Source organism: Gaeumannomyces tritici, assembly GCF_000145635.1.
Source record: "Gaeumannomyces tritici R3-111a-1 unplaced genomic scaffold supercont2.6, whole genome shotgun sequence".
In the NCBI taxonomy this organism is placed as follows: Eukaryota; Fungi; Ascomycota; class Sordariomycetes; order Magnaporthales; family Magnaporthaceae; genus Gaeumannomyces; species Gaeumannomyces tritici.
Window position 1 is genome coordinate 855,429 of NW_008804550.1, and position 23,466 is coordinate 878,894.

The 23,466-nt window shown below is 59.8% G+C and overlaps 11 protein-coding genes across 12 annotated transcripts in view; 4 read left to right on the top strand and 7 right to left on the bottom strand.

Annotated features, from left to right (window-relative positions):
* The window catches only part of GGTG_10661 (unsaturated glucuronyl hydrolase), a gene marked incomplete at its 3' end in the record, with an annotated part of 3,243 nt that extends 2,776 nt beyond the window's left edge, over nt 1-467 (top strand). Inside the window, exons 4-5 of the mRNA XM_009228535.1 lie at nt 105-337; nt 446-467. Coding sequence (XP_009226799.1) covers nt 105-337; nt 446-467 — 255 coding nt within the window. The remainder of the gene's footprint in view (nt 1-104; nt 338-445) is intronic.
* GGTG_10662 (hypothetical protein) lies at nt 196-4,776 on the bottom strand. The gene is made up of 5 exons (XM_009228536.1): nt 4,199-4,776; nt 3,817-3,887; nt 3,604-3,684; nt 2,902-3,530; nt 196-2,799 (listed from the first exon to the last, which is right to left on the bottom strand). Exons 1-5 carry the CDS (start codon nt 4,303-4,305, stop codon nt 808-810), a joined length of 2,880 nt encoding a protein of 959 aa, XP_009226800.1. The 5' UTR covers nt 4,306-4,776; the 3' UTR covers nt 196-807.
* Nucleotides 4,777-5,430: 654 nt separating this feature from the next.
* GGTG_10663 lies at nt 5,431-7,821 on the top strand (the record flags this gene model as incomplete). Of its 2 annotated transcripts, XM_009228537.1 has the most annotated exons (6): nt 5,431-5,696; nt 5,919-6,250; nt 6,324-6,448; nt 6,510-7,102; nt 7,187-7,417; nt 7,506-7,648. In XM_009228537.1, the coding sequence occupies exons 1-6, from the start codon at nt 5,474-5,476 to the stop codon at nt 7,646-7,648; spliced, it is 1,647 nt and encodes a 548-aa protein (XP_009226801.1). In that variant the 5' UTR covers nt 5,431-5,473. The 2 variants fall into 2 exon arrangements, with proteins under 2 accessions (XP_009226801.1, XP_009226802.1); XM_009228538.1 differs by lacking the exon at nt 5,431-5,696 and having other exon boundaries at nt 5,809-6,250; nt 7,506-7,821.
* A 139-nt stretch (nt 7,822-7,960) lies between these two features.
* Nucleotides 7,961-9,481, bottom strand: GGTG_10664 (hypothetical protein; the record flags this gene model as incomplete). Its single annotated transcript, XM_009228539.1, has 1 exon — nt 7,961-9,481. One exon carries the CDS (start codon nt 9,479-9,481, stop codon nt 7,961-7,963), a length of 1,521 nt encoding a protein of 506 aa, XP_009226803.1.
* Nucleotides 9,482-10,180: 699 nt separating this feature from the next.
* Nucleotides 10,181-10,737, bottom strand: GGTG_10665 (hypothetical protein; the record flags this gene model as incomplete). The annotated part of the gene is made up of 2 exons (XM_009228540.1): nt 10,181-10,609; nt 10,660-10,737. The coding sequence occupies 2 exons, from the start codon at nt 10,735-10,737 to the stop codon at nt 10,181-10,183; spliced, it is 507 nt and encodes a 168-aa protein (XP_009226804.1).
* Nucleotides 10,738-11,547: 810 nt separating this feature from the next.
* On the bottom strand, nt 11,548-13,169 carry GGTG_10666 (hypothetical protein). Its single transcript, XM_009228541.1, has 2 exons — nt 12,654-13,169; nt 11,548-12,546 (listed from the first exon to the last, which is right to left on the bottom strand). Exons 1-2 carry the CDS (start codon nt 12,916-12,918, stop codon nt 11,783-11,785), a joined length of 1,029 nt encoding a protein of 342 aa, XP_009226805.1. The 5' UTR covers nt 12,919-13,169; the 3' UTR covers nt 11,548-11,782.
* A 15-nt stretch (nt 13,170-13,184) lies between these two features.
* On the top strand, nt 13,185-14,104 carry GGTG_10667 (hypothetical protein). The gene is made up of 2 exons (XM_009228542.1): nt 13,185-13,626; nt 13,792-14,104. The coding sequence occupies exons 1-2, from the start codon at nt 13,380-13,382 to the stop codon at nt 13,947-13,949; spliced, it is 405 nt and encodes a 134-aa protein (XP_009226806.1). The 5' UTR covers nt 13,185-13,379; the 3' UTR covers nt 13,950-14,104.
* An 83-nt stretch (nt 14,105-14,187) lies between these two features.
* GGTG_10668 (hypothetical protein) lies at nt 14,188-16,270 on the bottom strand. Its single transcript, XM_009228543.1, has 2 exons — nt 15,469-16,270; nt 14,188-15,336 (listed from the first exon to the last, which is right to left on the bottom strand). The coding sequence occupies exons 1-2, from the start codon at nt 15,539-15,541 to the stop codon at nt 14,543-14,545; spliced, it is 867 nt and encodes a 288-aa protein (XP_009226807.1). The 5' UTR covers nt 15,542-16,270; the 3' UTR covers nt 14,188-14,542.
* A 1,047-nt stretch (nt 16,271-17,317) lies between these two features.
* Nucleotides 17,318-19,071, bottom strand: GGTG_10669 (hypothetical protein; the record flags this gene model as incomplete). Its single annotated transcript, XM_009228544.1, has 2 exons — nt 17,318-18,850; nt 18,925-19,071. 2 exons carry the CDS (start codon nt 19,069-19,071, stop codon nt 17,318-17,320), a joined length of 1,680 nt encoding a protein of 559 aa, XP_009226808.1.
* Nucleotides 19,072-19,939: 868 nt separating this feature from the next.
* Nucleotides 19,940-20,460, top strand: GGTG_10670 (hypothetical protein; the record flags this gene model as incomplete). The annotated part of the gene is made up of 2 exons (XM_009228545.1): nt 19,940-20,220; nt 20,425-20,460. The coding sequence occupies exons 1-2, from the start codon at nt 19,999-20,001 to the stop codon at nt 20,458-20,460; spliced, it is 258 nt and encodes an 85-aa protein (XP_009226809.1). The 5' UTR covers nt 19,940-19,998.
* Nucleotides 20,461-20,828: 368 nt separating this feature from the next.
* Nucleotides 20,829-23,352, bottom strand: GGTG_10671 (maltose permease MAL61; the record flags this gene model as incomplete). Its single annotated transcript, XM_009228546.1, has 10 exons — nt 20,829-21,059; nt 21,135-21,647; nt 21,749-21,808; nt 21,869-22,090; nt 22,184-22,320; nt 22,384-22,405; nt 22,500-22,673; nt 22,733-22,824; nt 23,000-23,033; nt 23,104-23,352. The coding sequence occupies 10 exons, from the start codon at nt 23,350-23,352 to the stop codon at nt 20,829-20,831; spliced, it is 1,734 nt and encodes a 577-aa protein (XP_009226810.1).
* Between the last annotated feature and the right edge of the window lie 114 nt (nt 23,353-23,466).

Consider the following 23,466-nt stretch of genomic DNA (forward strand, 5'->3'; position numbering starts at 1 on the left):
CTTGCGCACAAAAAAAAGTCCTAATAACCACCTCTTGCCTACACCTACGTCCTATTAAGACATAGAAGCAATTATATATAAAATATTAATAATGTATCAATTAGTATATAATGGTAAACATAAACACAGAAAACATCCATACGCTGCTGGCCGTGGCGGGCCCCGGCGCCGGCGGCTGCTACTACAGGCACGCGCGCATCGAGGTGGCCGACGCCGACCCGGGCCCCGTCGACGGTGGTTGCGGCGGCGGCGGCGGCTCCTTCGAGGCCATCCTCAAGCACGGCACCGCTAACAACAACCCCGACGCCCTGAGGCGGTACGCTGACCACGGCCTGGTGTACGCAGACTACTACCTACTCGAATTTGGCAACCGTCTGCTGAGGATGGGCCTCGCGTGAAGGCCAGGGGTGAATAATTTCTTGCATTCTGATTTTCCCATCTCGAGCCCCCTCTTCTGGTTTCCTTGAGCTCTCTCGCACATCTCGCTTTTCCCAGGCGGCGGCTCTTTCCATTTTGCGCACCTATATCTGAAGATCATAGCCCAGATTATACCAATGCTCTTGCTTGTCGTTGGTCAGATGTGCCCAGATGGTGTTTCTTGTGTTAACTTGTTCGTTTCTTGGATACCTCAACTTGGGTTGTATGCAAGACATTAAAAGATTAAATAACCGAACCGTTTCGTAGGGATTCGCTCGTACACAAGGAGGCGCAATACACACGCTTTAAAGAAAAAGAGATTGCGAGGTGAAAGGAGACCAGCAACAATCTGCGGCAGAATCAACACGGCAGAGACCAAAGCAAACCAAATCACCAACCAGTTCCGGGGTCCAGATTCGAAGAGAACATGCTCCCATCGTCAAACGTAATGACACGGTCCATGTCCAAGAAATAATGATCCAACAGCATGGGCGCCGGCGTCAGCTGCTGGCCGGGGTGGCCCGCCAGCCCAGGGCCACCCTGATGCGGGTGGAACGGGTGACCCTGCGACTGCGACTGATGATGCGCCTGACCGGCACCCCCACGGGGACCTGCACCGCCGCCCTCGCTGATGGGGTTGAGTAGAATCTCGTTGCCCCCAGGGCCCATGATGGATTGCCCCGATGGGGTGGCGGGGGAAGGGGAGTGTTGATTTCCGTATGCCTGGCCGGGCTCGGAGCCCGGATGCCCCAACATGCCCATGTACGGCAGCCTCGGTGTCGGCTGGATTGGAGGTAGCGGCCCTCCAAGCTGCGTCCCGGCCGAGTTTGGCCCGTTCCACCCGCTCGAACTGTGGCTGCTGCTATCCAGCGACATTTGGCTCCGTGGCGTCTGCGTGCTGAGTCCAGGCGTTGCAGGGGGCATGCCGCTGGGAACACCGGCCATGACCGAAGGTGGTGGGAGCGGATAGAAGGGGTTCGGTGGGTGGGGGGCTAGTATTTTGTATGGGTAGTATGGATCCTGGGCATCGCCCGAGCCGACGTCGTGATCCATCTCCTGCGTGAGCCTGGAAATGTCGATTCTAAAACTGGGTTCGCGGTAGCAGAGGCCGTGGAAGGCCCGTAGCTTGGATGCAAACCTCGCGGCAAGGTCCGTCGCCTGCTGACTGGCCTCATTCTCATCAGGGCGCGGCGGCTGCGAAGGCGTGCCGCTGGACTCGGATCCTACAGTTCCCGGTCCTGAGACAGCCATCTTCTCGCGCGGGACATGGATCCCGTTCCAACGTTGGGACATTGCGTCCAGCCCCTGAACCAGGATCCAGAACTCATCCATCAGCTGGTTGCCAGGCTCGTAGCGCCAGTGAACCAACAACATCCTCGCAGCCACATAAAGACAGAATGGCAGCTGGCTCGCCACAGGCAGCGTTCTTGGGGTCAGGCGGAGGTAGTTCTGCGAGATGGTTGCGATCTCGACAGCGGCCGAACAGCACGTTTCAACGCTGCAGGCGCTCGGCAGTCTTTTTCGAAACGGCCAGTTGGCAGGTGGGAAGGCGATGAGTTGGTGCAGGAGAATCATGGAGGTGTTGTGCGTCACATGCGCGAGCGTCAGGTTCGGGTCCATCTTGGTCCCCAGCCAGTGGCGACCAAGCATCGGGGCGCGTCCGCCGATGGGACCACCGACGCCCTCGGCGCTGCCGGCCGTACCCGAGCCTCCCTTCCACTTTTGTGGCAGTAGCATTTTCCAGTGGACGAGCCGTAAGTCGAGCTCTTTGAACCTTGTTAGCCAGACGTTGATGTCGGACTCGGAGTGCACGTTGATGCGTTGCTGGAGGAAGTAGCTGACGATGCGGCTCATCGACTCTGTCGCCTCGACCGAGTACGCAAACGCGCCCACTCGAGACATGTCCGCTGGGGCTGTACCTGGCTCTGCGCTGTGCGGCATCGCCACACTGGATGGGCTCTGGGGGTCCGCCTCCATCATTGGCTGGTCCGGTGCCTGATACCGGGACGACATGACGGCCATGGGATTACCAATGCGCCCGCGGGATTTGTCCCAGATCCCCAAGTACGGCGTGACCACGGCCTCTTGCCTGCGCCATAGCAGGCCGTCTGACGGTAACCTGCGGCGCACGTCGTCGGCAGTCAGGCTCGTATTCCAGCCCATCATGACGGAGCAGAAGCGGTCAAGATTGAAGACATTCCAGAAAACCCGCCGTCTCTCCTCAAGTTGGGTCCAGTCCTTTGCAGGCAGCAGCGTCTCGCGTGGGCGATATAGCAGCTGTCTGTCACTCTCATCTGGCTCCTTAGTCAGCTGCAGATACTCGACTGTCCTAGTAAGCGACCCGACGATGGGCCAGGCCTTGGCAGCGTTTCCGCTTCCGATCTATTGAGCGACCCTCCCGTAAGCAGTTGCATCGGACCTGTGTGGCGCAGCGGCGGGCACTCCTCGGTACATGTGTAGCATTAGGATGTAAAAATAACCCACGTCGGTAAATGCCATTATGATCAGAGTCTGCAGACTCTCCACACAGAGGCGGTCCATAGCCTTGGATATGATCCATCTCCTGGTCTTTTCCGAAGACCAGGCAGGCGATTCTATTTCAAAGTCGAGATCCTCATTTCGGAGAAATCTCGCCGTCGAGAATATCATGGCGTGGAGCACGAGCTCGATCTTGGGGATCTCGGTAGCTTGAGCGACCTGGGCGCGAAAGATGTCCTGATGCAGCATCGGAATCCATGGATGAATGTGCGAAAAGTACTTGGCGACAATGGGCTCCAGGGAGCTCGCAGAAGTAACAGGGAGCGCAAGGTCGTCATCATATGAGTGCTCGGCGGCTGCTTGCTCCCCGTCCTGCGAATCCTCCTCGTCGTCCTCATCCTCGTCCGTGTTGCCCCCTGTTCGCGGCCGTTTTCGTGGGGGAGCCGCGCTGAGGGCTGGCAGCGAAGCTTGCTGCGGGGCGCCGATCAACTTAGGAAGCTCCCTCGCCAGCAAGGCCAGCACCGTCTGAGCGGCGGAGTCCTGGATGCAGCCTCCAGCGCCATCTCTCCGCTGCTGGGCCTCTCGGTCGCGCTGCTGTTGCTGCTGTTGTTGCTGGAGAGCGCGATCGAGGGCATCTAGTTGGCGTTGCTGACGTAAGGGCCGGTTCGTTTCCGAAAATGAAGAGGCGGTAGGCAGCAGAATACTGACCTAGGCGTTTGTGGATGTTCTCGACAGCGCCGCCCTTCAAGCCAGGTTTGACGCGCTTGGCTTCGTAAACACACTCGAGGCCTGTGGATTGCCATGGTTAGGGCACGTCTCGACGCCACCAGGTCGAACTCGTGTTCGCCACTCGACCGAGATGGGACCGACGACTCCTCAGGGGACCCCAGCGCCCAGAAGGAGGGCATTGCCAACGCATACCTCCTTTTCTACAGTGTTGACATGCAGGTCTCTCCCTGGAGCAGCGGAGCTTTGCCTTGCGGCATCGGTTGCTGTATCAAGTTTAGAGGGAATGGATGAGTAAGGAGCTACGGCCAAGCAAGCAAATAGTGAAAACGTGCGTCGGTGTAGTTGACCACTAAAGAGCCTCCCTCATCCGATCCTAGCGCAGTGACGTAAGAGGCTAAACGCCACAGCCGCGGGGCGTCGATTACAGCCGGCGAGACTAGTTGAAACCTCTGGGATGCGATTCCACCCAGGCATCAAGACAGGGACGGTTTGTGGGCTTGGGGGCCGGGCCAGGTCATATAGGGGATGGGATGTAGACAGATATGGGGAAACAGAGACAAAGTTGCTGACTCACCATGCGAGGCCCAGCGAGGCAGCAGCAGCTGCCTCGGGCTGAGCCGCTGCCTCATCAGACGGATGCTGGTCCTGCCCCGCGTCGGCGTCCGGCGCTGGGGCTGACATAGCGAGCCGCTACGAGCGATGGTCACGGACCGACTCGGGCGGCGGGTCCCCAAAGCCCGGGGCTCTCCTGGCCTGCTCGGCAGGGTCGGGCGGCACCCAGCAAAGGGGCCACCCCTGAGCGGGTGGACCACCGATGGCGGGCTAGAGCCAGTCAATCCGTCCGCGGTACAGTAGGGTCGGCAGCCGCGTCGAGCTAGGTCCCAGCCGCCGAAGCGGGTAGGGCTTGGAGGAAGGCGATGTGGTGTGTGTGCAGCGGCAGTGGCAGCGGTAGCAGCAAGTCGTACGACCAGCGGCGCAGGCTCAGGGACCTGACGGTTTGGGCTGTGCGTATGGCCTAAAACGGCGCTAGAGGGTGAGCAGTAGCGTCGCTGGGCGGCGGCAGCTGGCAGCGACAGCAGCACGGGCGTGGGTGTTGGGGATTGGGGAGGCCGGGTGGTCGATGTCGGACAGTCTCGCCGCCTTCGCCGAGGTTGGGCGTGCAGAGTTTGCGGGGATTGATCAATCTCGGGTGCTGACAGGCTAGCCCCGTTCAGCAAGACAGCTGCCTGGAGGTGGGGCTGAGGGGGCCGCGCGAGGGCTCTTCCCAGCGGCCGCTTAGTGATGGCGCCCACCGAGGGGGGCACTTGGGGCGCCGGGGCATTTTGGCAGCAGCTGGGAATCGTTTTTAATCCGCGATCCGCAGCCGATGTCCCGGCGGCCGCATGTAGAGTCGGATTATCGGATTAGGTATGCAAGCTACCTTGGCTCGAATCCGCCCATGCTTGGCGATCATCACCCACAACGACACGCCCCTCCACCACAGCCGCCAGCTGCTTGTATCAGTCCCAGCAGCCCTACATAAGGTTGGTCATGTCGCGTGCATCCCCGTCATCAGAATTTCTGTTAGGTTCACTGCATCTTTGTATGCCTAGCTTGGGTTTCCTAGCCCAAAGCGTTGGCTAACCGGAATGGCGGTTATGCATGTCACGTGCACCCCACATTGGAACCACCACCCGCATGTCGGGCAAGGGGGGTGTCGATCCTAAATTCTTGGCCCGTTACTTCGCCAGGAGGCCGCAAGTGATTGGCCAATCCCGCTAACGCCCTGCAGGGGCCCACGAGACGTGCAGGAAGGCCACTGGGTGAGGGATAGACACACGCCTCCTCCTCCACCTTTGCGCAACGAAGCATGGTGCAGCTCAAGGCGGGTTCGCCGCTGCGTGCGCAGACTGGCGAGGCCGATCCCATCATCCAGCGCACCGCCGAAGAGGACCCGGTGCCCTGGTACCGCAAACCGAACCTGCGGCACCTCTACTTTATGCTGTTCCCGACATGCATGGGCATCGAGTTGACGTCAGGGTTCGACTCCCAGATGATCAACGCCCTGCAGATCGTGCCCAGCTGGAGGATTTGTAAGTGGCATCATTGTGGTGTCTTGCTGTCCATCCACACACACCACATACCACCCAACCACACGCCGCTATGCATATCCACATGCATCCTACCCCAGATCCGAGATTACTTTATGAGTGCACAACCCGCTGTATTCCAGCAGCTTCGTAGCAGATGGTCTCCCCCATCCCATTAACATCCCTCCCCATTTCCAATCACGTGTTCCTGCTCACAATGTCTAGTCTTCAGCGACAAGCCGAACGGTGTCATGTCCGGGGAGCTGAAGGGCATCATCGCCGCTGCCTACTCCCTAGGAGCCATAATGTCCCTCCCTTTCATCGGCATGGTTAACGATAGGTTCGGCCGGCGCTGGTCTATCTTTGGCGGCTCCGCCATCATGGTACTTGGCGCCATCGTCCAGGGCTTCTCCGCCAACGCCGCCATGTACATTGTCGCTCGCATGCTCCTCGGTTTTGGCATCCCGACCTGTATCGTGAGCGGCTCGAGCCTGATCGGCGAGCTCGCATACCCCAAGGAGCGAGCGGTCTTGACCTCCCTCTTCAACGTGGCATACGTGAGTCCCGGGAACACCTTCCTGCTATTGTGACTACGCAATGGCCTAAACTCACATTTTATCATGCACTCAGTACATTGGTCAAATCTTGGCGGCTGGCATCTGCTTCGGGACGAACAATTTGGAGGGCAATTACGGCTGGAAAATCCCTTCGTGGCTCCAGATGTTCCCTTCGCTGCTGCAGATGGCCTTCATCTTGTATGTTTTACTGCACGCTATCCCGGTATCACCAAGGAACATGCTCTAACCCATGCCCCAGCTTCATCCCCGAGAGCCCCAGGTGGCTCATCACCAAGAACCGCGAGTCCGAGGCCTTCCAGATCCTGGCCCGGTACCACGCCGAGGGCTCTCACGACTCAGGCTTCGTGCGCGCAGAGTTCGCGCACATGAAGAAGACGATCCAGCTCGAGCTCGACAACTCCCGCCGCTCCTACGCGGACCTGTTCGCCACGACCGGCATGCGGCGGCGTGTCATCGTCTCGGCAGCCATGGGCGTCTTTGCGCAGTGGAGCGGCAGCTCCCTCATCTCGTACTACCTCGGCGACCTGCTCGACATGATCGGCCGCACCGACTCGGTCTTCAAGCAGCAGATCAACCTCTCCATCGCCTGCTGGAGCCTCGTCTGCGGAGCCGCCGTCGCCCTGCTCGCCCGCCGCTTCCGCCGCCGGCCCATGTTCTTCGTCTGCGCCGGCGGCCTGCTGTGCGTCTACGCCGCCTGGACCGTCGCCATGGAGCGCGCCGTCACCGCCCGCGCCGCCGGGAGCCCGGACCCGGTGGCCAACGGGGCCGTGCTGTTCTTCATCTTTGCGTACAAGCCCTTCTACGCCATTGGTCACAACGCCATAACCTACAGTAGGTGGTCGGACTTTCTGCGTGGCTGCTGCTAGGGGGGACTCCAAAGGCTGACTGACGTGCTCCTGTGTTTCCTACCGGTAGCTTACCTGGTCGAGATATGGCCCTTTGCCCAGCGCTCCCGCGGGATCGCCTGGTACCAGCTCTTCAGCCGCACGGCCGGTTTCTTCACCACCTTTGTCAACCCCATCGGCCTCGAAAGCATCGGCTGGAAGTACCTGATCACGTACTGCTGCATCTTGGCCTTTGAGCTTGTCTTTATCTACTTCATGTTCCCCGAAACATCTGGGCGAACCTTGGAGGAGCTGGCGTTTTGTAAGAGCAATCTAGTCCACTAAACCACTCACTCACCGTCCCTCGCCGCACTCTTGGGCTCTGCTGACTGTCATACCCCCCGGCTTAGTGTTCGAGGACAAGTCTCTCGCTGAACAGGCCAACCTTGCTGCCGAGAGGGTCGCAGAAGGGGCTTCGACACAGCCGGCTCTGGATGGCCAAAACCATCACCCGCTTAGACACAAGCGAACAGGCGAGAGCTCTGACGCATAGGTGTTTGCAGTATGCGTGCCGGGAAGATCAGATCCAAGGGCCGGGGTTCAAGAAGATATTCCTTGGTTCAAGCTTTGGAGCTAGATTTGGAGACATGTCAATGGAATAGTAGCATTAGACTTGGTTAGACCTTTTATAGATTTGCTTGTGTGTGGCATCCTTATCTTTGGCCCAAGACGTACGCCTCTGCATTCGAAAATGATTAGAAAGATACCAAAGACCCGGCATTCAACTTATTTCCCATCCAAGCGTGCCCCTATAGTCCAAAGCCCCTATTCTGCGTCCCACCTTAGACTCTCCTGCCGGGTGTAATTATGTACTGAAAATGGTTCCAGGCGCCGGCATTGTCAGATTGACAAGATATGCCGTCTGCGCCGCCGGCGTGTCCCCGTCGCGCAGGTAGAGGCTGGTGTGTCCCGACCCATTGCGCGTAAGGAGCGTCGCGCTGCCGCCCAGCTCCTCGGCCATGCCGACGGCCCAGGCGTAGCCCGTGATGGGGTCGTACATGGCGTTTGTCAGCAGGATGGGCGTCGTCCCCTCGTACTTGAAGGGTCGCGGCGGGTTCGTCACGGCCGCGCCCCAGCCGACACAAAAGGCCTGGAGCGTGTACATTTGGGTGTGGCCCCTGACCAACGGCGTGACCGCGTCGCCGAGGCGCTGCTTGTGCCGCAGGTCGGTGAGCGTCCGGCTCGTCGTCCAGTCCTGGCAGATGACGGCGCGGTACGCGTACGCGTCCGAGTCGGAGTAGACGTCCCCCGTGCGCGGCACGACGGAGAAGATGCTCGCGTCGCCCTTTGCCGTGTCCATCAAGCCCTGCGCCATGGCGGCCCAGTCCGACGTGTGGCCCAGCCCGCCCTGGATCGAGAGGTACAGCTCTTCCTCGGACACGTCGGTGCTGCAGCCGACGCCGTCGCAGCCCGGCGCGGGCACGGGCCCGCCGTCCCTGGCGCGCGCGACGGCGGCGTGGAACGCGGCCTCGACGTCCTGGCCGTGCAGCGGGCACGTCTTGTCGGCGGCGCACCAGGCGAAAAACTGCCTCAGGGTCGCCTCGAACGCGGTCGCCTCGATCAGCACATTGGCCGCCTCCCCCTGCGAGTGCTGCAGCGCGCCGTCGAGGAGCATGGCGCGGAAGCCGTCCGGGTACAGCTCCGCGTACTGCGCGTACAGCTGCGAGCCGTACGAGAAACCGATGAAACTGGCCTTCTCGCCTCCCCCCAGCGCGAGCCGCACCGCCTCGTGGTCCCGCGCGGCGCTGACCGTGTCCAGGAAGTGGACCAGCCGGCCCGTCCTTGCCAGGCAGCTCTCCCAGAGCGCCCTGTTGCCCGCCACCATCTCGTCGTACTCGGCCTGCGTCTCGACAAAGTACTTGACGCGCTTGTTGTAGACGTCCTTGTCGCACCGCACCGGCGTGCTGAGCCCGACGCCCCTCGGGTCCAGGCCGATGAGGTCGAAGCGGTCCAGGAGCTCCGGGTGCAACCGCCCCGGCCTCCGGGCGGTGGAGGAGAGACTGCCCGAGGCCTGGTTGCCTGGTCCGCCCGGGCTGATGAACAAGTTGCCGATCCTCCTCGACGGATCCCTGGCGGGGAGCTTGGCGAAGCCGAGCGTTATCTTCTCACCGCCGGGATCGTTCCAGTCAAGCGGCACGCTGATATTGGAGCACAGCAGCGTCTGGTTTAGCCGCGACGGGCATCGGTCCCAGACGAGGCTGCTGGCAGTGTTCTGGAATGCAGCATCGGCATCTCTCGCCGACTTGATGTTCGGCGACGGTACCGCAGCGCCCAACACTGTCGAGACAAAGAACGCCGCGGCGCACCAGTGGCGAGATGAGTGCATCGTGGAGAACACTGGCGATGTTGGTGGTGACAGCGAATGAAAGCCGATGGTGAGAGATAAGCGGCATCAAGGGAGGCACAAGAGCACTACAATTGCCGACTTTAATATCTAATATTCGAGGCTTCCCCTGACTTCTGTTGGGTAGTATCTAATATTCAAGACTTCCATGGCTGCTGTTGGGCAGTGGTTGGTGGCTTTCCATTTTATACGTACTTACTTTGTAAGCAGTTTATCGTCGGGGAGATGCCAAGAAAGGAAGGACGGGGAGGGATGCAAGGCGGGGAAAGGGGTTGAGTGCCAAGGACGAGCCGCCATTGGGCGGCAGGCAACGCGGGGACCCGACTCCCAAATGCCGAAAGTACCATACAGTTGGGAAAGCTGACAGGATTCGTATATTCCAGTGGGCATGGCCGTATGACCTGTTTTTACCTGGCCAGGGGACCTATAAGCACAGCGTGTTATAGCTTGAGTCTAGAGGTCAGCACATTATCGGACAACCCGATCCATGCCGTACCTAATTTTGTTCATGTAGCCCTTATCGTGGACGCTGGGTTTCGGTCGTCACTCGGTCTAACTGTTGGTTACAGAGAGGGGCCTCGATGAACCCCATGGGATATACATGAGCCGTGCAAAGCCTTGAACATTCCCCGGGTCGCCAAGGATATCATTCTATCACATCTTCAACTCGCTGCCCCATGCTCAGGTTAGTAATGTTGTTTGCACCATGCTTATCGAGTGGTCCCAGGGCCGAGAGCGGAGATCCAGGCACTCCTTACGGACCCAAGACAACAAAACTAGTATCAGCTGTTCTGGACTCGACAGGCCTGTTGGGTCTCGTCGGAAAGCCCGCCTTGCGCGCCAAGCAGCCCCCAAGTGCCCCATGTTCTTACTCCTTAGCCTCGTTGGCGACTGAGCTCTCCTGGTCTCATGCCCTACACACGAGCGGGCTGGGCGAGGGCCCAGCAAGATAACTCCTAGCTCCAGACAGCCGACCGGCTTCTCCCAGCGAGCCGACATGCCTCCTAATGTCCTCACCAAAGGATGCCGTGGGGATATTTGCGTGGAGGCATCCGGCAGGTGCCCAAACAGGCCGCCGGACGCGGCGCCGGGACACCTGTCGATGGTGCCCTAGGGCTTCATGGTACCCTTGTTCTATGCGTCCCCGCCCCCCAGCTTACCGCCTCGAGAGCGTTCGGCGTGAAGGGGTGAAGGGAGCAGCGCATGACACACTCAGGTCTCCTGCGTGCCCTCCTCATTGGTGGCGACTGGACCAGAGCGAATCTAGGGAGTGTCGTGATGGCCTCGCCATCCCTTTTCTATCCTCTCCCGGGTATACTTCTTCTCGACGTGCGGGTTAGAGGGTCTTGGGAGCGTTGGAAGCTTGGGAAGAATGGGATGGGCGCTCTTAGCATTGGCTTTGTGCAAGTGGAAGCTGCCCGCCTTGCTGAGACTGCGTTGGGCATTCCAATTTTGCAAACGTGATTTTTGCTGAGGACGTTGTAATTAATAGTTCCGGATGCTATAGGGCCCAGCGAGCAGGGAAACGGCATATAAAGGGTTCGGAATCGTCAGGAACGCAACACCAGCCCGCAAGGCGTGTTGATATAACAGTGGAATAAAACACGAGGAGCGTTTCAGGAAAGAGGCAATGGAATAACATCAATGTAACGTACATGCACTTCACACCATACATAGGTATCTTGGGGCTGCAAGGAGGTTCAGGTGGCGATGTCAGCCGGAGTCAGCACGGGCTGCGAGTATTATATTGTAAACATAACATCGCAATAGTGGAATGATACATAGGATTTTGTAGAGCTGATATTACGAGCGGTAGGATTGCGGCCGTCCGCTTAGCGAACCTGGAGAGTGATGGGTGGACTGGACAGACCTATGTCCGAGAACTAGACATAGGAATCTATTGCTCAACCTAGCAGCCAGTCGAAATGGTCGCTAGTGGGTGTGATGGTCTTTCAAAATAAAGGAGTGAGAACAATAATCACATACAAAAATAGCAGCCTACAAAGGTGACAATACCTTTCCGTAGTATCAAGAGCTAGCTGTACACTAAACCCAGCTCTTCGCACATCTTGCCGGCATAATCAAGACAGCTGTAGAGACGCGGCAAATTTCATTATACGCCAATGAAGTAGCTGTACATTTTGCCTAGGTCACCTCCCTATAACCCCCTCAGGTACAGGTGCCTACCTAGCCAAAGACGTGACGAGATATCTACAGCCCGAGGTCAGCCAACACAAGCCGCCTCCCACCACCACCACCACCACCCAGCCTCGACCCTCCCCATCATGCCTGAACCTTGGGAGCGGCCGCCTCCTTCGCCTTGGCCGCGTCCGCCTTGGCCTTTGCCTTGGCCGCAGCGTCGGCAGCCTTCTTTGCCGTGGCGGCCTTCTTGGCCGCCGCCTTGTCGGCCTCCTTCTTGCGCACGGCCGCCTCCTGCTCGCGCGCCTCCCTAAGCAGGCGCGTCTCCTCGGCCTTTTCCCTGCGGCGGGCGCGGTACGCGCCCTTTACGGACCCGACCCGGACCGTGCCGGGGGTCTTGCCCTTGTGGCGGCCCATCAGCCTGCCGATGGCGGCGTTGGACTCGCGGTACGAGTAGTCCTTCTGCAGCAGCAGCACGCGGTTGTCGCGGCGGATGGCGATCTCGTGCAGCACGCGCGCGCGCGCCTTCTTGAACCTCTTGCGCGCCGTCACGTTGCCGTTGTCGTCGACGACGGTGCGGGGCGCCTTGCCCTCCTTGCGCACGATGCGCGTCGGCAAGCCGCTGGGGCTGAGCTCGGGTATCTGCCTCGGCTCGCGGCGCGCCACGGCCACCATGCCGAGGCGGCGGCGGCGCACGCCGTGGGCCGGGTAGGGGAGGGTGTCGTCGCGCCCAAAGGCGACGCCGATGAACTGGCGGGTCGGATGGCGGGCCGGGTCGCTGTAGTACTTTACGTAGCCCGTCACGGCGGCGTGGATGGTGTGGTCCCGCCCCATGATGGTATTCTCGCCCGGGTGCCAGATGGTGCCGCGCTGCTTGTAGATGATGTTGCCCGGGATCACGAACTGGTCTGGTGGTGGGTGGGAGGAGAGGCTTCGGATTAATCTTCCGGACCTTACTTTGACCTCCACGACCGCGCGCAGCCCGGGTGAGGAAGAAAAAATAGCAGCAACGTACCACCGCTCCTCTTGGCGCCCATCTTCTTCGCGATCGTCTTCTTGTTGGGGATCCTGTACGCGCCCTGCGACTTGACGGCCGCGTTACGCCGACCCTCGACGAGCTTGCCCGCCTGGCCGACGCCCAGAGGTGCCGCCGCGGCGCTGCTGCTGGCCAGCAGCTCCGGCCTCCTCTGCGCCCTGGCGAATGTGAAGCCGGCCGCCGCCGCCAGGCAGCCCGGGGCCACCGTCGCCCTCAGGGCCTGCTGCAGCGGTACTATCCTCATCGGGAGGGGGAGTTGGGCTGGTGGGTGGGCAGGTCGCCCCGTGTCTGTGTCGGTCGTTGGCGCTTGTCGGGGGATAGCGCCGTGGTGCTTCCGGCGGCGTCAATTGACGGGAACCCGTTTTCTTTTGTCACGGCCCTTTCTCTCCCGCAACCGAGCTCGACAATAGCCTCACCCACGAAGGACAGGGGGGGTCCTGTGCGGGCGAAGTTTTGCTGCTTAGTCACTCAATCGCGATAACGATAAGCCCGCCGCCAACGGCCAGCAAAGCATCATCGAATTCTGGGGAGCGAGTTGATGCGACAGCAAGGGAGACGTCCCCCCTCGCTAGAACCAACGCAGCACACCCCAGCAAAGGAAAACGCACCCGGCCAACCGTTATTTTCCCATTGAATCCTTTTCCCTTGCCGACGAGCTAGACACACCACCCAGCAACGGCCACGAACCACACCAAAAAAAAAAAAATGCGGTCCTACGCGCTCGCGCACCTCGTCCTCTGGACCCTTGTCGGCACCGTCAGCGCGCAGTTCGGCGGCTTCTTCGACCAGATGTTCGGGGGCGGCGGCGGCGGCGGAGGAGGAGGAGGCGGCGGAGGCGGACACCAGCACCACCAGCAGCAGCAGCAGCAGGACGTGCCGAGCGACTCGGCCTGGTACCGCAGCAACGTCGACGCGGCCCAGTGCAGCAACTATCTCTGCCCCGACACGCTCGGTTCGTCTCCCCGGTTTTCTTTTCTTCCTTCTCGGCCCCCCTTAACCCCCGGTCGGATCCGAGGTCCCCTGGGGCTGCAGAGACGACGTGGCAGCCCGTCCGGCCGGCATCGGACCCTTTCACATGCTAACACACACACCCACCGTATTTGTTTATCTCATGCAGCCTGCGTTCACTTCCCCCACCACTGTCCGTGCCCATTCCCCGACCACGAAGACAAGTTTGAGCTGGCCGACGGCCAACGGATCTGCGTCTCCCGCGGGGGGTTCAAGGCGGGCGAGGCCGCGAGGAAGGTCGAGCTGGCAAGGAAGGGATTGTTGTGAGGAGCTGTCAAGTCTGAGGGGGTGAATTGAATCGCTTGTTGCGACGAGACAATTTCTTGGTTATGTTAACACTACGAAGCCTATGTTTTCCCAAAACATCCGTCGAATCCGTGTACCTGATCGTGAATGCATGGGCACTTACAAATGCACTGGTCCATACCGTGCAAAGTGGCTATGAACCCCTCGAGGAACAACACGGGCCAGGAAATGATGCATGGTAACGAAATTGGTAAAATGTCATTTCTCCCCGTAACACGGGGGCGGTGATGATGGATATCCCGTTGGACAACAAGGAAAGGATAAGCAAATAAAACTAACGCCTTGGCTGCTCCCGTTCCCTCGAATTACCAAAATCCGTACAGCAGCGGCTCCCATCCCGGCTAGACAGCCCAGGCGATGCGTTGAAAACTAGAACAGGCCCAAAAATGAATAAACTCCGAGTCTCGAAACTAAAAGGCACGCCACCTCCCCCCCAATGACCCACCCCCATCACATGCCAGCAGTAAGGCTTGCATAGGAATAACACCAAGAACTTGACAAGCAAAGAAAAAAAAGCCATCACATGAACGGAAGGACAATGCCATGACAACCTCTCACGCAGCACGCCCATTAGGCACGGGCGGGACTGGTGGGGCAGCCGACCCGTCCTCTTCGTCCATGTCGTCGAGGTCCTCGGGATGGCCGAGCAGCTGGGCGACGTCCTTCATCTCGTAGTGCTTCTTGCGCAGCTGGTTGAAGCGGCGGTGCTTCTCGCGCTCCTCGGGGCTGAGGCCGGCCAGCTCGTCGTCGTCGTTGTCGTGGCCGCTCCCGGACTCGTCGACGTGCACGGCCCGCTGGCGGGGCGACGCCTCGCGCGCGAACTCGTCGGGCACCGCCTCCTCGGGCTCGCCGAGCGACAGGCCCGGGATCTCGTCCGACGCGCTGGCGGTGCGGTGCTTGGCGGCGTTGCTGCCGCTGCCGCTGCCGCTGCCGCTGCCGCTGCCGCCCATGTCCACGTCCTCGTCGTCGCTGGGGTCCTCGGTCGGGTCGTAATGCTTGGCGTAGGGCGTCTTGGGCTCGTCGATCTTCATGGTGCTGGTGCGGTCCTGCTCCGTGAGGTAGAGGTTGGCCTCGTCCCACTTGAGCCGCATGTTGGACTCCTCCTCGTCGCCCTCGCCCTGGTGCGACGGCGTCCGGCTCGACTGTCTGCGCGAGGCGGCGCCGGGCCGGGCGGCCGACGACGAGCGCCGGTGGCCGGCGTTGTACTGCGTGTTGTGGATTGTGAGCTCCTTGTCCGTCATGGGCGGGCTCTCGGGCGGCTCGGGCGCCGCCTCCACGGCGCTGGCGGGCGGCTGCTCGGCGCGGGGCGAGACGGGCGGCGAGCGCTGGAACGAGTTTTTGAGGATGCCTGCATTGTTTGACGACGGGTTTGATTAGCCTTGCCACTCCCAATCGCACGGTCGCAGGCGCCCGAGCGACACAAACCACCCACGAGCTCAGAAGGGAGAAGAGACGGGACGAGGGTCCATGTCACACATACCCTTTGGTCGCTTGACCTCCCCGGCGCGGGGAGGCGAGTGCGGGATTGGACTAGAGCTGACGGCGGTGGCCATGATTGCTGATTTGGCTAGGAGGAGGCTGTACACCGGCTGAAATCAAGCTTGTTGTCCCACGAGGTAGGTGCTTCTCTTGAGCAAGATCGGCAAGATGCACGGTTTTGTAGATCTAGATCGAGATGTGCTGGGCGAGCAGTATTGGTCTTGTTTGGTTGCTTCTGTGTTTGGATGACGACAAGCCAGACAGCTGTCGGCGCAGGGCGAGTGCGTTGTCTTTTTTGTTTTGGCAGCGTGGGCTCGGCTGCGATCAATCGAGGCAGATAACCTGGAGGCTTGTCGGAAGGTGCGGTGCGGGCAACAGCGCGCACTTTCTGGTCTGGTGCTGCGTGGTGTGTGGATGTGTGCTGCAGGTGGGGTGACACGCAGGCGGAGTCCTGTCTCTCGGGTCGGGTGCGTGCGGGCTTTTTTTCCTGGGCAAGCAGAAAAAAAGGACTTATCAGGTTCACAAATGATGAGCCGCAGAGGACGGCGCCACGTTGCAGGGACCTGCGTGACGATGGGGCGACGGGCGGTTTTTGGGGCGACAGCACAGCAGGAACAGACGAGGCGGCGGTTGCGATTTGGCAAGACCGCTTGTCCAAACAAACGGCGGACGGCTCAAGATGCAGTGCAGTGGTAGCCTTGTTTGAAGGTGGCCGGCTCGGGGGGTGGTACGTATCATGCACTGTCTATATCACACATGCTGACTGTCGTGGATGATCTGCCGCAGGGGAGGCTGGGGTTTTGGTGATGGAACTTTATGGAATGTGACTGGGGCTGGGAACGGCGTCATGGGTGCAAACGAAGTGCCGGCGAGGCGCCGTTTTTCGATTCTTCGTGTTTTTTTTTTTGTTCTTGTTCTATACTTATTCCTTACTCTATTGGTGTCCTTGCTAGATCTTTCCCGTCCGAGATCTCTTCTTTCCTGCCAGTTTGAACAAAACCGATCGCCAACAAGCTCACCTTGGCCGGCAAAGCACCTTCCCCGCGGGGTCACGGGTGGGGTCAGTCAATCCCCCTAAGCCGCGATGGACATGCAGCATGTGAGAGCAACGTGCTCCCCTGTCCGTCCGTCCGCAGCTATTTCCTCCTGTCATGGATTCCCGCCTTCTATTCTTTTCCATCATTGACTGTACGCCCCTCCCGTCCTCCTCTCGTGACATCACTGCGTTAGAGCGTGATTGCGCGACTTCTGCGTCCATTGCTGGCTGTATTTTTTCTTTCTTCCTTGCGCTGACCTCACTGTGCATCCTGGCAGGCCATCGGCTTTTCGCTCGCGGGGTTGTCCTTTTGATCACGTGCTTTGTGCACTGACATCAATTCGCGTCCCATCCACTCAGCCCAAGATGTAATTCTACGTGCTTGTCTGTCCGCTTGCGCAACGGACAAAATGTCCAGACCAGCAAAAACGATCCAATCATCGGGTGCAGCAGGCTACCCTCTCGGTGACGGGCAAATGCTAGCGGGAGCGCGGGCCAAAATGTCTAAGACAAGCATACCCGATGGCGTCTGCACGTGGCTGGGTTCGCACTTGCATGCCACCCACTGGTTAGCCCCGGCGGGGGATCGTCGCGGCCATGGCCCGCCACAGCTGACACGGGTGGCTGAGCTCCCATCATGGGGCCATAGAATAACTCGCAAAGTCTCCGTTCAAGTCGGCCAGCTGCAGGACATATCGCTGCTTCATTATTTTCTTCATTTACTACTATGTAGCATCATCATTATCGTGGTCTATCTTCTATATCTACATCTACGCTCCCCTTCATCCTGACTCTTCCCCGTCCCCGCGGCCACCTACAGGCGCGGCGTCGGCTTGGGCAGGCAGCTGCAGGCGCTGCTCACCCGCTGGATGGCGTCGCCCGTGCAGGCCTTCTGGGCGTAGTCGGGCAGCACCGTCACCTCGGTCACGAGGTTGCGCGTGTAGCCCTTGCAGAACTCCTGCGACGCCGCCAGGCGGCCCTGGACCGACTCGGCCCGCAGCGCGCGCAGGCAGTTGTCGGCCGCGCAGCTCGGCTTGGGCGGGCACTTGAGCGACGTGGGCTTGACGAGGAAGACGCCGCGCTCGATGGTGTTGACCACGTGGAAGCCCGACGGGAACCAACCCCACGACGACCAGCTGCCCACGAATTCGACCATGCCGCCGCCGGGCAGGTTGTCGTCCTCGGGGTAGATGTCGATAAAGGCTGCGCGGCAGATTCCCGCGCCCGTGGGGTCGGCCGGGCCGACGGAGGAAACGTCGAGCAGCTGGTAGCCCGACCCGTACATGCTCTGGAACATGATGCCGTCCTTGATGTAGAGGTTGTGGTCGATGGCGGGCGTGTCGTACTTGTAGATGCCCGTCTGCTTGGGGTGCTCGAGGTCGCGGATGTCCCAGATGTAGACGACGGGGAGCTGGTCGGCGGCCGGGCCGGCCTTGAAGCGCTCGTCGCGCTCGTCGTTGAGCAGCAGGAACTCCTGGTTGTTGACGTCGGTGACCCAGCCCTGGTGCGTGTAGTTGACGCCCTCGTACGAGGTGCGCGAGATGATGTTTGTCACGTTGGCCTTATTGGTGACGTCGTAGATGGTGAGCGAATCCTCGTTATAGCCGTAGCAAATATCCTTGCCGTCGTAGCGCTTGTCGGGCCCGCGGTAGACGAGGCAGTGCGCGTCGTGCACGTAGCCATCGTCGGCGGCGCAGCCCAGGCGCACCGGCTTGGACACGTCGGTGATGTCGAAGAAGATGAGGCCGCTGCGGCACGAGTCGTTGCGCGGCTGCGAGCCCACGGCCACCATGTAGTCCTTCTCCTCGTTGACCACGACGTTGTGGCTGCGGCCCGCCGTCGGCATCTCGTTCGTGTAGCCGGCCAGGTCGTCGAGCTTGTGGAAGGTGACAGGCCCGCCGTTGGCCTCGACGTCGATGCCGAGCAGGCGCGTCATATCAAAAATCTGGATCCCGTGCGCGGCCGCCTCGGACCCGATCACCATGTAGTTTTTGTAGCTCTTCATCTCGCGCCAGTTGGACACGGACGACACCTGCGGCAGGCGCGCTACCACCTTCAGCTTGCCCTCGGGCAGGATCTCGGCGAACATGGCGCCGTCCTCCTGGCCGATGGCGATGAACTCGCGCCCGTTGTCGGCGATCCAGCCCCACGCGCCCGAGCCGCGGCCCGACGAGCCCGTGGCGCCGTGGCTCAGGAAGTGGTACAGGTCCATCTGCGAGCACTTGAACGTGTTGTTGCGGTCGCCGGGGATCGCCTCGACCCAGCCGTTGACGCAGGGCGCGAAGCCGAGCTCCGGGTAGCGCTCGCTGTCCATGAGCCCCTCTGCCTTTTCGCGGTCCCACAGCTCCTGCAGAAAGCGGTGCCTTGTTAGAAACCCACGTTCCCAAACTTGTGAAAACACCCCGAGGCGCATTGACGTACCATCTTGTGAGCCATGATCTCCTCGTGGATGACGCCCGAGTCGTAAAACTCGGCAGCCATCTCCTCGTCCACCGGCATCTCCTTGCCCATCGCCACCGAGGCGAGCAGGCAGAGGGAGGCGCCCAGGGACAGGATGGAGCGGGCCATTGTGGCGGTTAAGAATTAACGACCGGGACGGGAAAAGTGGTCACGAGAGTGATGCTCAAGAGAGTGTGGCCTGCGACTACTAGCGAACGTAGCTAGGTAGCTTTGCGGGCAAGGACGGCGGCACGCAGAGGCTTGAGGGGGAAACCAGAAGCCACAGCCCGTCGAGTCGGAAAAGAGGGCGGAAACGCTCGTTTATATGGGTGGCCGGAGACACGACCCGGGCCAAGACGCGCGGGCGGGCGCGTTGCGATTCACACCAGTAGAGGTGCTCCTCTCCTCTCCAGCCGTGTGTCACGCTGCAAAAAAGTGACATTGGCCTCCAAAGCGGGACGCACCTGCATGCATGCTTGATATTGCCCTCCTCGACGTGTGCCCAGTCGCGCGCATAAGCTAGGGGTGCGTGTGCCTAGGTGCTACTTACCTACCTGCCTATCACCGTCGCGCACCCCAGCCTTCCGCGGCCGCCGATCATGACCAACCAACCTGCCTGCCTTGCATGAGAGCCGGCAAGAAACAAAGACAGCAAGATGCCCCAGGCATCACGATAGCGGCGGGCCTTAAAATTCCAGCCAAGACCGAGACCCGACTCAGGCCGGAGATCAATCTGACTGTTTGGTCGCCACCGATTGGCTGCGGTAGCTGGGAGGAACCACCGCTTAGTGAGAGTCTTGGCAGCCTTCGAATCCGGAAGGTCGCAGAGTCGTAATGGATGGTGCCCTAAGGTTTAGAACGCTTGGCGGTGGGCGGTTGCAACCTCTCGGCGGTGGTGTTCTTCGTCTTCTTTTTCCTTCTCTTTCCACCGCTGTCGCCTTGTCCAGTCTTACCCCGCAGCCAGCCATGGTAGCGGGCGCTATGTAGGGGATGTTGACTCCCCGCTAGCATCATGGTTTCGTTCCTTGGTGATATTGGGCTCGATCTCGCGCCGCTATGGCAAGGTACGATAGGTTGGCTGGGGTGCTCTCCCACATTGTCACAAATTCCCAGGGCCGGCAAGCCAACAGGTGCCGTCCCGGACACCGCTCGGAGGTCACTCCCGAGCGGGCAGGAGCCCAGACCGCCCCCGCTTCTGGCCATCCAGGTCCCCCGCAGCGAGCGCGCCGGCCACCTGCTGTGTCGAGACAAGACCGTGCTGGGCGCCAAGACCCGGGGGTTAGTATTGGCCTTCGGCTAGCCGTCCCTTTTGCCACCGATGCTGACGCGCCTGCGTACCAGTCCCTTCAGCCTATTTGTGATTGCAATGACAGCGATCCTGGGTGGGTACCTGGTAGCGACAGTTGGGGAAGGTGGCGATGGCTTGGCGGCTGGGCGTGAGGTGGGTACTGACCGGCCGCAAAAGTCCATGGGATGCAAGAGGGCCGTATTCACTGCAGAGACCCCATGTTCTGGTAGGTTGTTTAATACATGAGGCTGCAATGGAACGCACTGGCAGCCAACGGGTTGGCACGCGATGGCTAATAATAGTATTGATACTTGCAGCGTCGCCATTGTGGCTGCAGATTGCTGATGTGGACCGTAGTTGCCGCCTGATAGAGCCTCGGTGCGCTTGTCAAGCAGGAATATCTCGTTCTTATCTGACATAACCTCGGTGCGGAATCCTTCTCTTTACGTTGTTGCTCCTGTCTTTACGGGCAGGATACAGGCGGACGCTCTGTTTGCAGCACATCGAGACAATGGATTTCCCAGATTCATAACCAGCCGTCAGCATATTAAAAACCCCTCCCAACAGTCCCGCAGGTGGCAGAGTCGATTCCATCGCTTCAGACTCCACGACCCGGGGTCTCGACGTGGGAGGCAGTACCCAGCTGCTTTTGGTAGTTGTCCATCAAGTTCTTCTCGACCTGCTCGCCGAACACGTCGACCTCGGTGGTGGCAAACTTCCTAGCACTAACGCCGCGCTCGAAGAGAACGTCGAGTTCGGCAAAGCTGCGACCCGACGGCTCCGGGACACGGAAATATGTGTAGACAATGCAAAGGAAGCATACGGCTCCCTGGGAGGATGTTAGTCAATGAGCAAGGCGATACGGCATAGTCATGGGAAAGGGGCAGTGGGACGTCACACGTACCCAGAAGAAACCAGCATAGTTCCGCCAGTTCCAGTTGCCAGGGTTCAGCATGTAAGGGGTCAGGACACTGGCGACAATGCCCACTACAATGTAGAGGCAGCGGCCGAGCACAATCGTCTTGATCTGCAGGCGACGGGTCGAGATCTCGGAGACGAGCGAGTAGCAGACCGTGCCGACCGTGAGCTGGTACGTAAGCGACCAGCACAGCATTATTGAGCCGGTTGCGATGGAACCGGCGCGCCGGTTCGCCTCGGGGACCAGGCCCAGAAACCCGAGGATCATGAGCATAGTGCAGAGCACGCAGAGCCCGTAGAGGTATAGCGAGCGTCGGCCGATGCCCAGACTCATGAGGAACCAGGCGCCAAAGACGCCCACCATGTTCATGCCATACTGGCCCAGTGCGAATCCGTAGGCGGCCGTAGAGTCAAGCCCGGCCTGGGTCAGGAAGTATGTCGAGTAGTTGGAGAAGGAGTTGCCGCTGAGGTTCTGGATGGCCCACACCATACAGACGATCTAGTCGTGTTGCACATGTCAGCAAAGGGTCGTCAACTTGTGCAATCTAGGTGCCCCCACGAGGTTTCTTCCGAGCGTTAGGATTCACGCATGATACATACCTCTGTTCGGCGGAGATCATGCCCCCTGAAGCAGTCGAGGTAAGACGCGCCAGCTGTAGTCTTTCCAACAGAAACCGTCAGTCCACACTCGTTTCGTGCTCCTGGATCCGATGCACTCACCCTCTCCTCCAGCGCCGTGGTATGCACCATCATGGCGATGGTCTCGTCGGCATCAAAACCCGTCTCCTTGTTGAGGCTCGTCAGCCGCAGCAGCGATTTTTTGGCCTCGTCAATCTTATTGTGCCGCACCAGCCACCAAGGCGACTCAGGGGCAAAGTAAATGCCGACAATCAGGGGCACAGGCCACATCCACTGCAGAGCGTATGGGATTCGGTACGACCACTAGAGCAGGGTGATACTATCGTTAGTGCCTCAAGTGCTATCGGTAGCAGCAACTGAGCCTGGTGTCAAGGCAATCATGTGACGCAGACTTACCTCGTCGTCTCGCTTCAGCATCGACATCAACACTCCGATACCAATCTCCTGACCGGCGCCCCAGCAGAAGTTGACGTAAGTAGTCAAGTAGCCACGCATAGCTACCGGGCACACCTCGGAGGCATATGTGATGCACACTTGGCGTCGAGTTAGCATGATCCCAGTCTTTTAGAGCGTTTTTGCTGGATTGGCGGACTCACATGTTTGAAAAACACCCCATGGCTAATAAAAAAAGAGACAAAATAGGACAAGGTTAGTCTATGAGCATCAAGCATGCCAGTGGAAATTCGGGTGCTTGGCCTTTCAAAGGACTTACGATACCGCACAGAATCTCGGCGGCAAGAAGCATCTGAACATTTTGCGCCGTGAAGAAGATGGCGGTCCAGGCGATGATGAGAACCAGGCAGCCAATGACGGTCCACCGATACCCAAACCTTTCTGAGAACCAGCCGTTGAGCAGGAGGCCTATCAGCTCTCCAACGTTGGCACCCTGGAGCGTTCATAGTCAGCCGGCCCGATCTCCCTTGGTAAGGTATGTTGCCGGCTCACATTACTCAGACCAGCCTGCCATTGAGCCGGAATCTCCCATTCGCCGTTGGGCAGCTGCTCGCCGTACTTGCGTTTGAACTGCGGGAAGGCATCTGACAACCAACAGACACGTCCATGTCAGCACTGCGTTGGATTCATGTGACCAGCAACCCTGCCATCACCGATCCTGCCCAGCTTTAGCTGAGCTGTAGCTATGCGATGCTACCTTTGGGCGCATGATCCCCGCAGAGCACAGGAGGTCAGACTTCAGATGCGTGGTGGACCTACAGAAGTTATTGATCAAGCAGACGTCGTATCCTTCCTGTAGCCGCCGTCATGTCAGCCGTCAAGTTGCGGGACATGGAGCGGCCATGGCCAGGGTATCAACATACCATGATGATACAGGCGCTGATCAGCATGCTCCAGGCGATGGCCTTGGGATACAGGCGAATGCCCTGCATCAAGGTCATGGAGCGCTCCTTCTCTGTGGCGATCTTGGCGTAGCTAATGATCCTGTCTTGGGCCTTTTCGTCCTCGATCGGGTCGGCATCGCCCCTTCGCCCCAACTTGGGGCCGTAGTAGTCGATCTTGGCATCGGCGGCGGGCGCCCCGGCGTTGGGGCTGATTTTTTCGTCCGCCATTGTGCTGGTGAGTGGGCTCTGGCGAAGACTGGCGCGGCGATAGGAAGCACGAGAGCAACGGCCTTGTCGTTCCTCAGACCAAGGGCTGTGATGCGGCGGTACGACAGATTGACG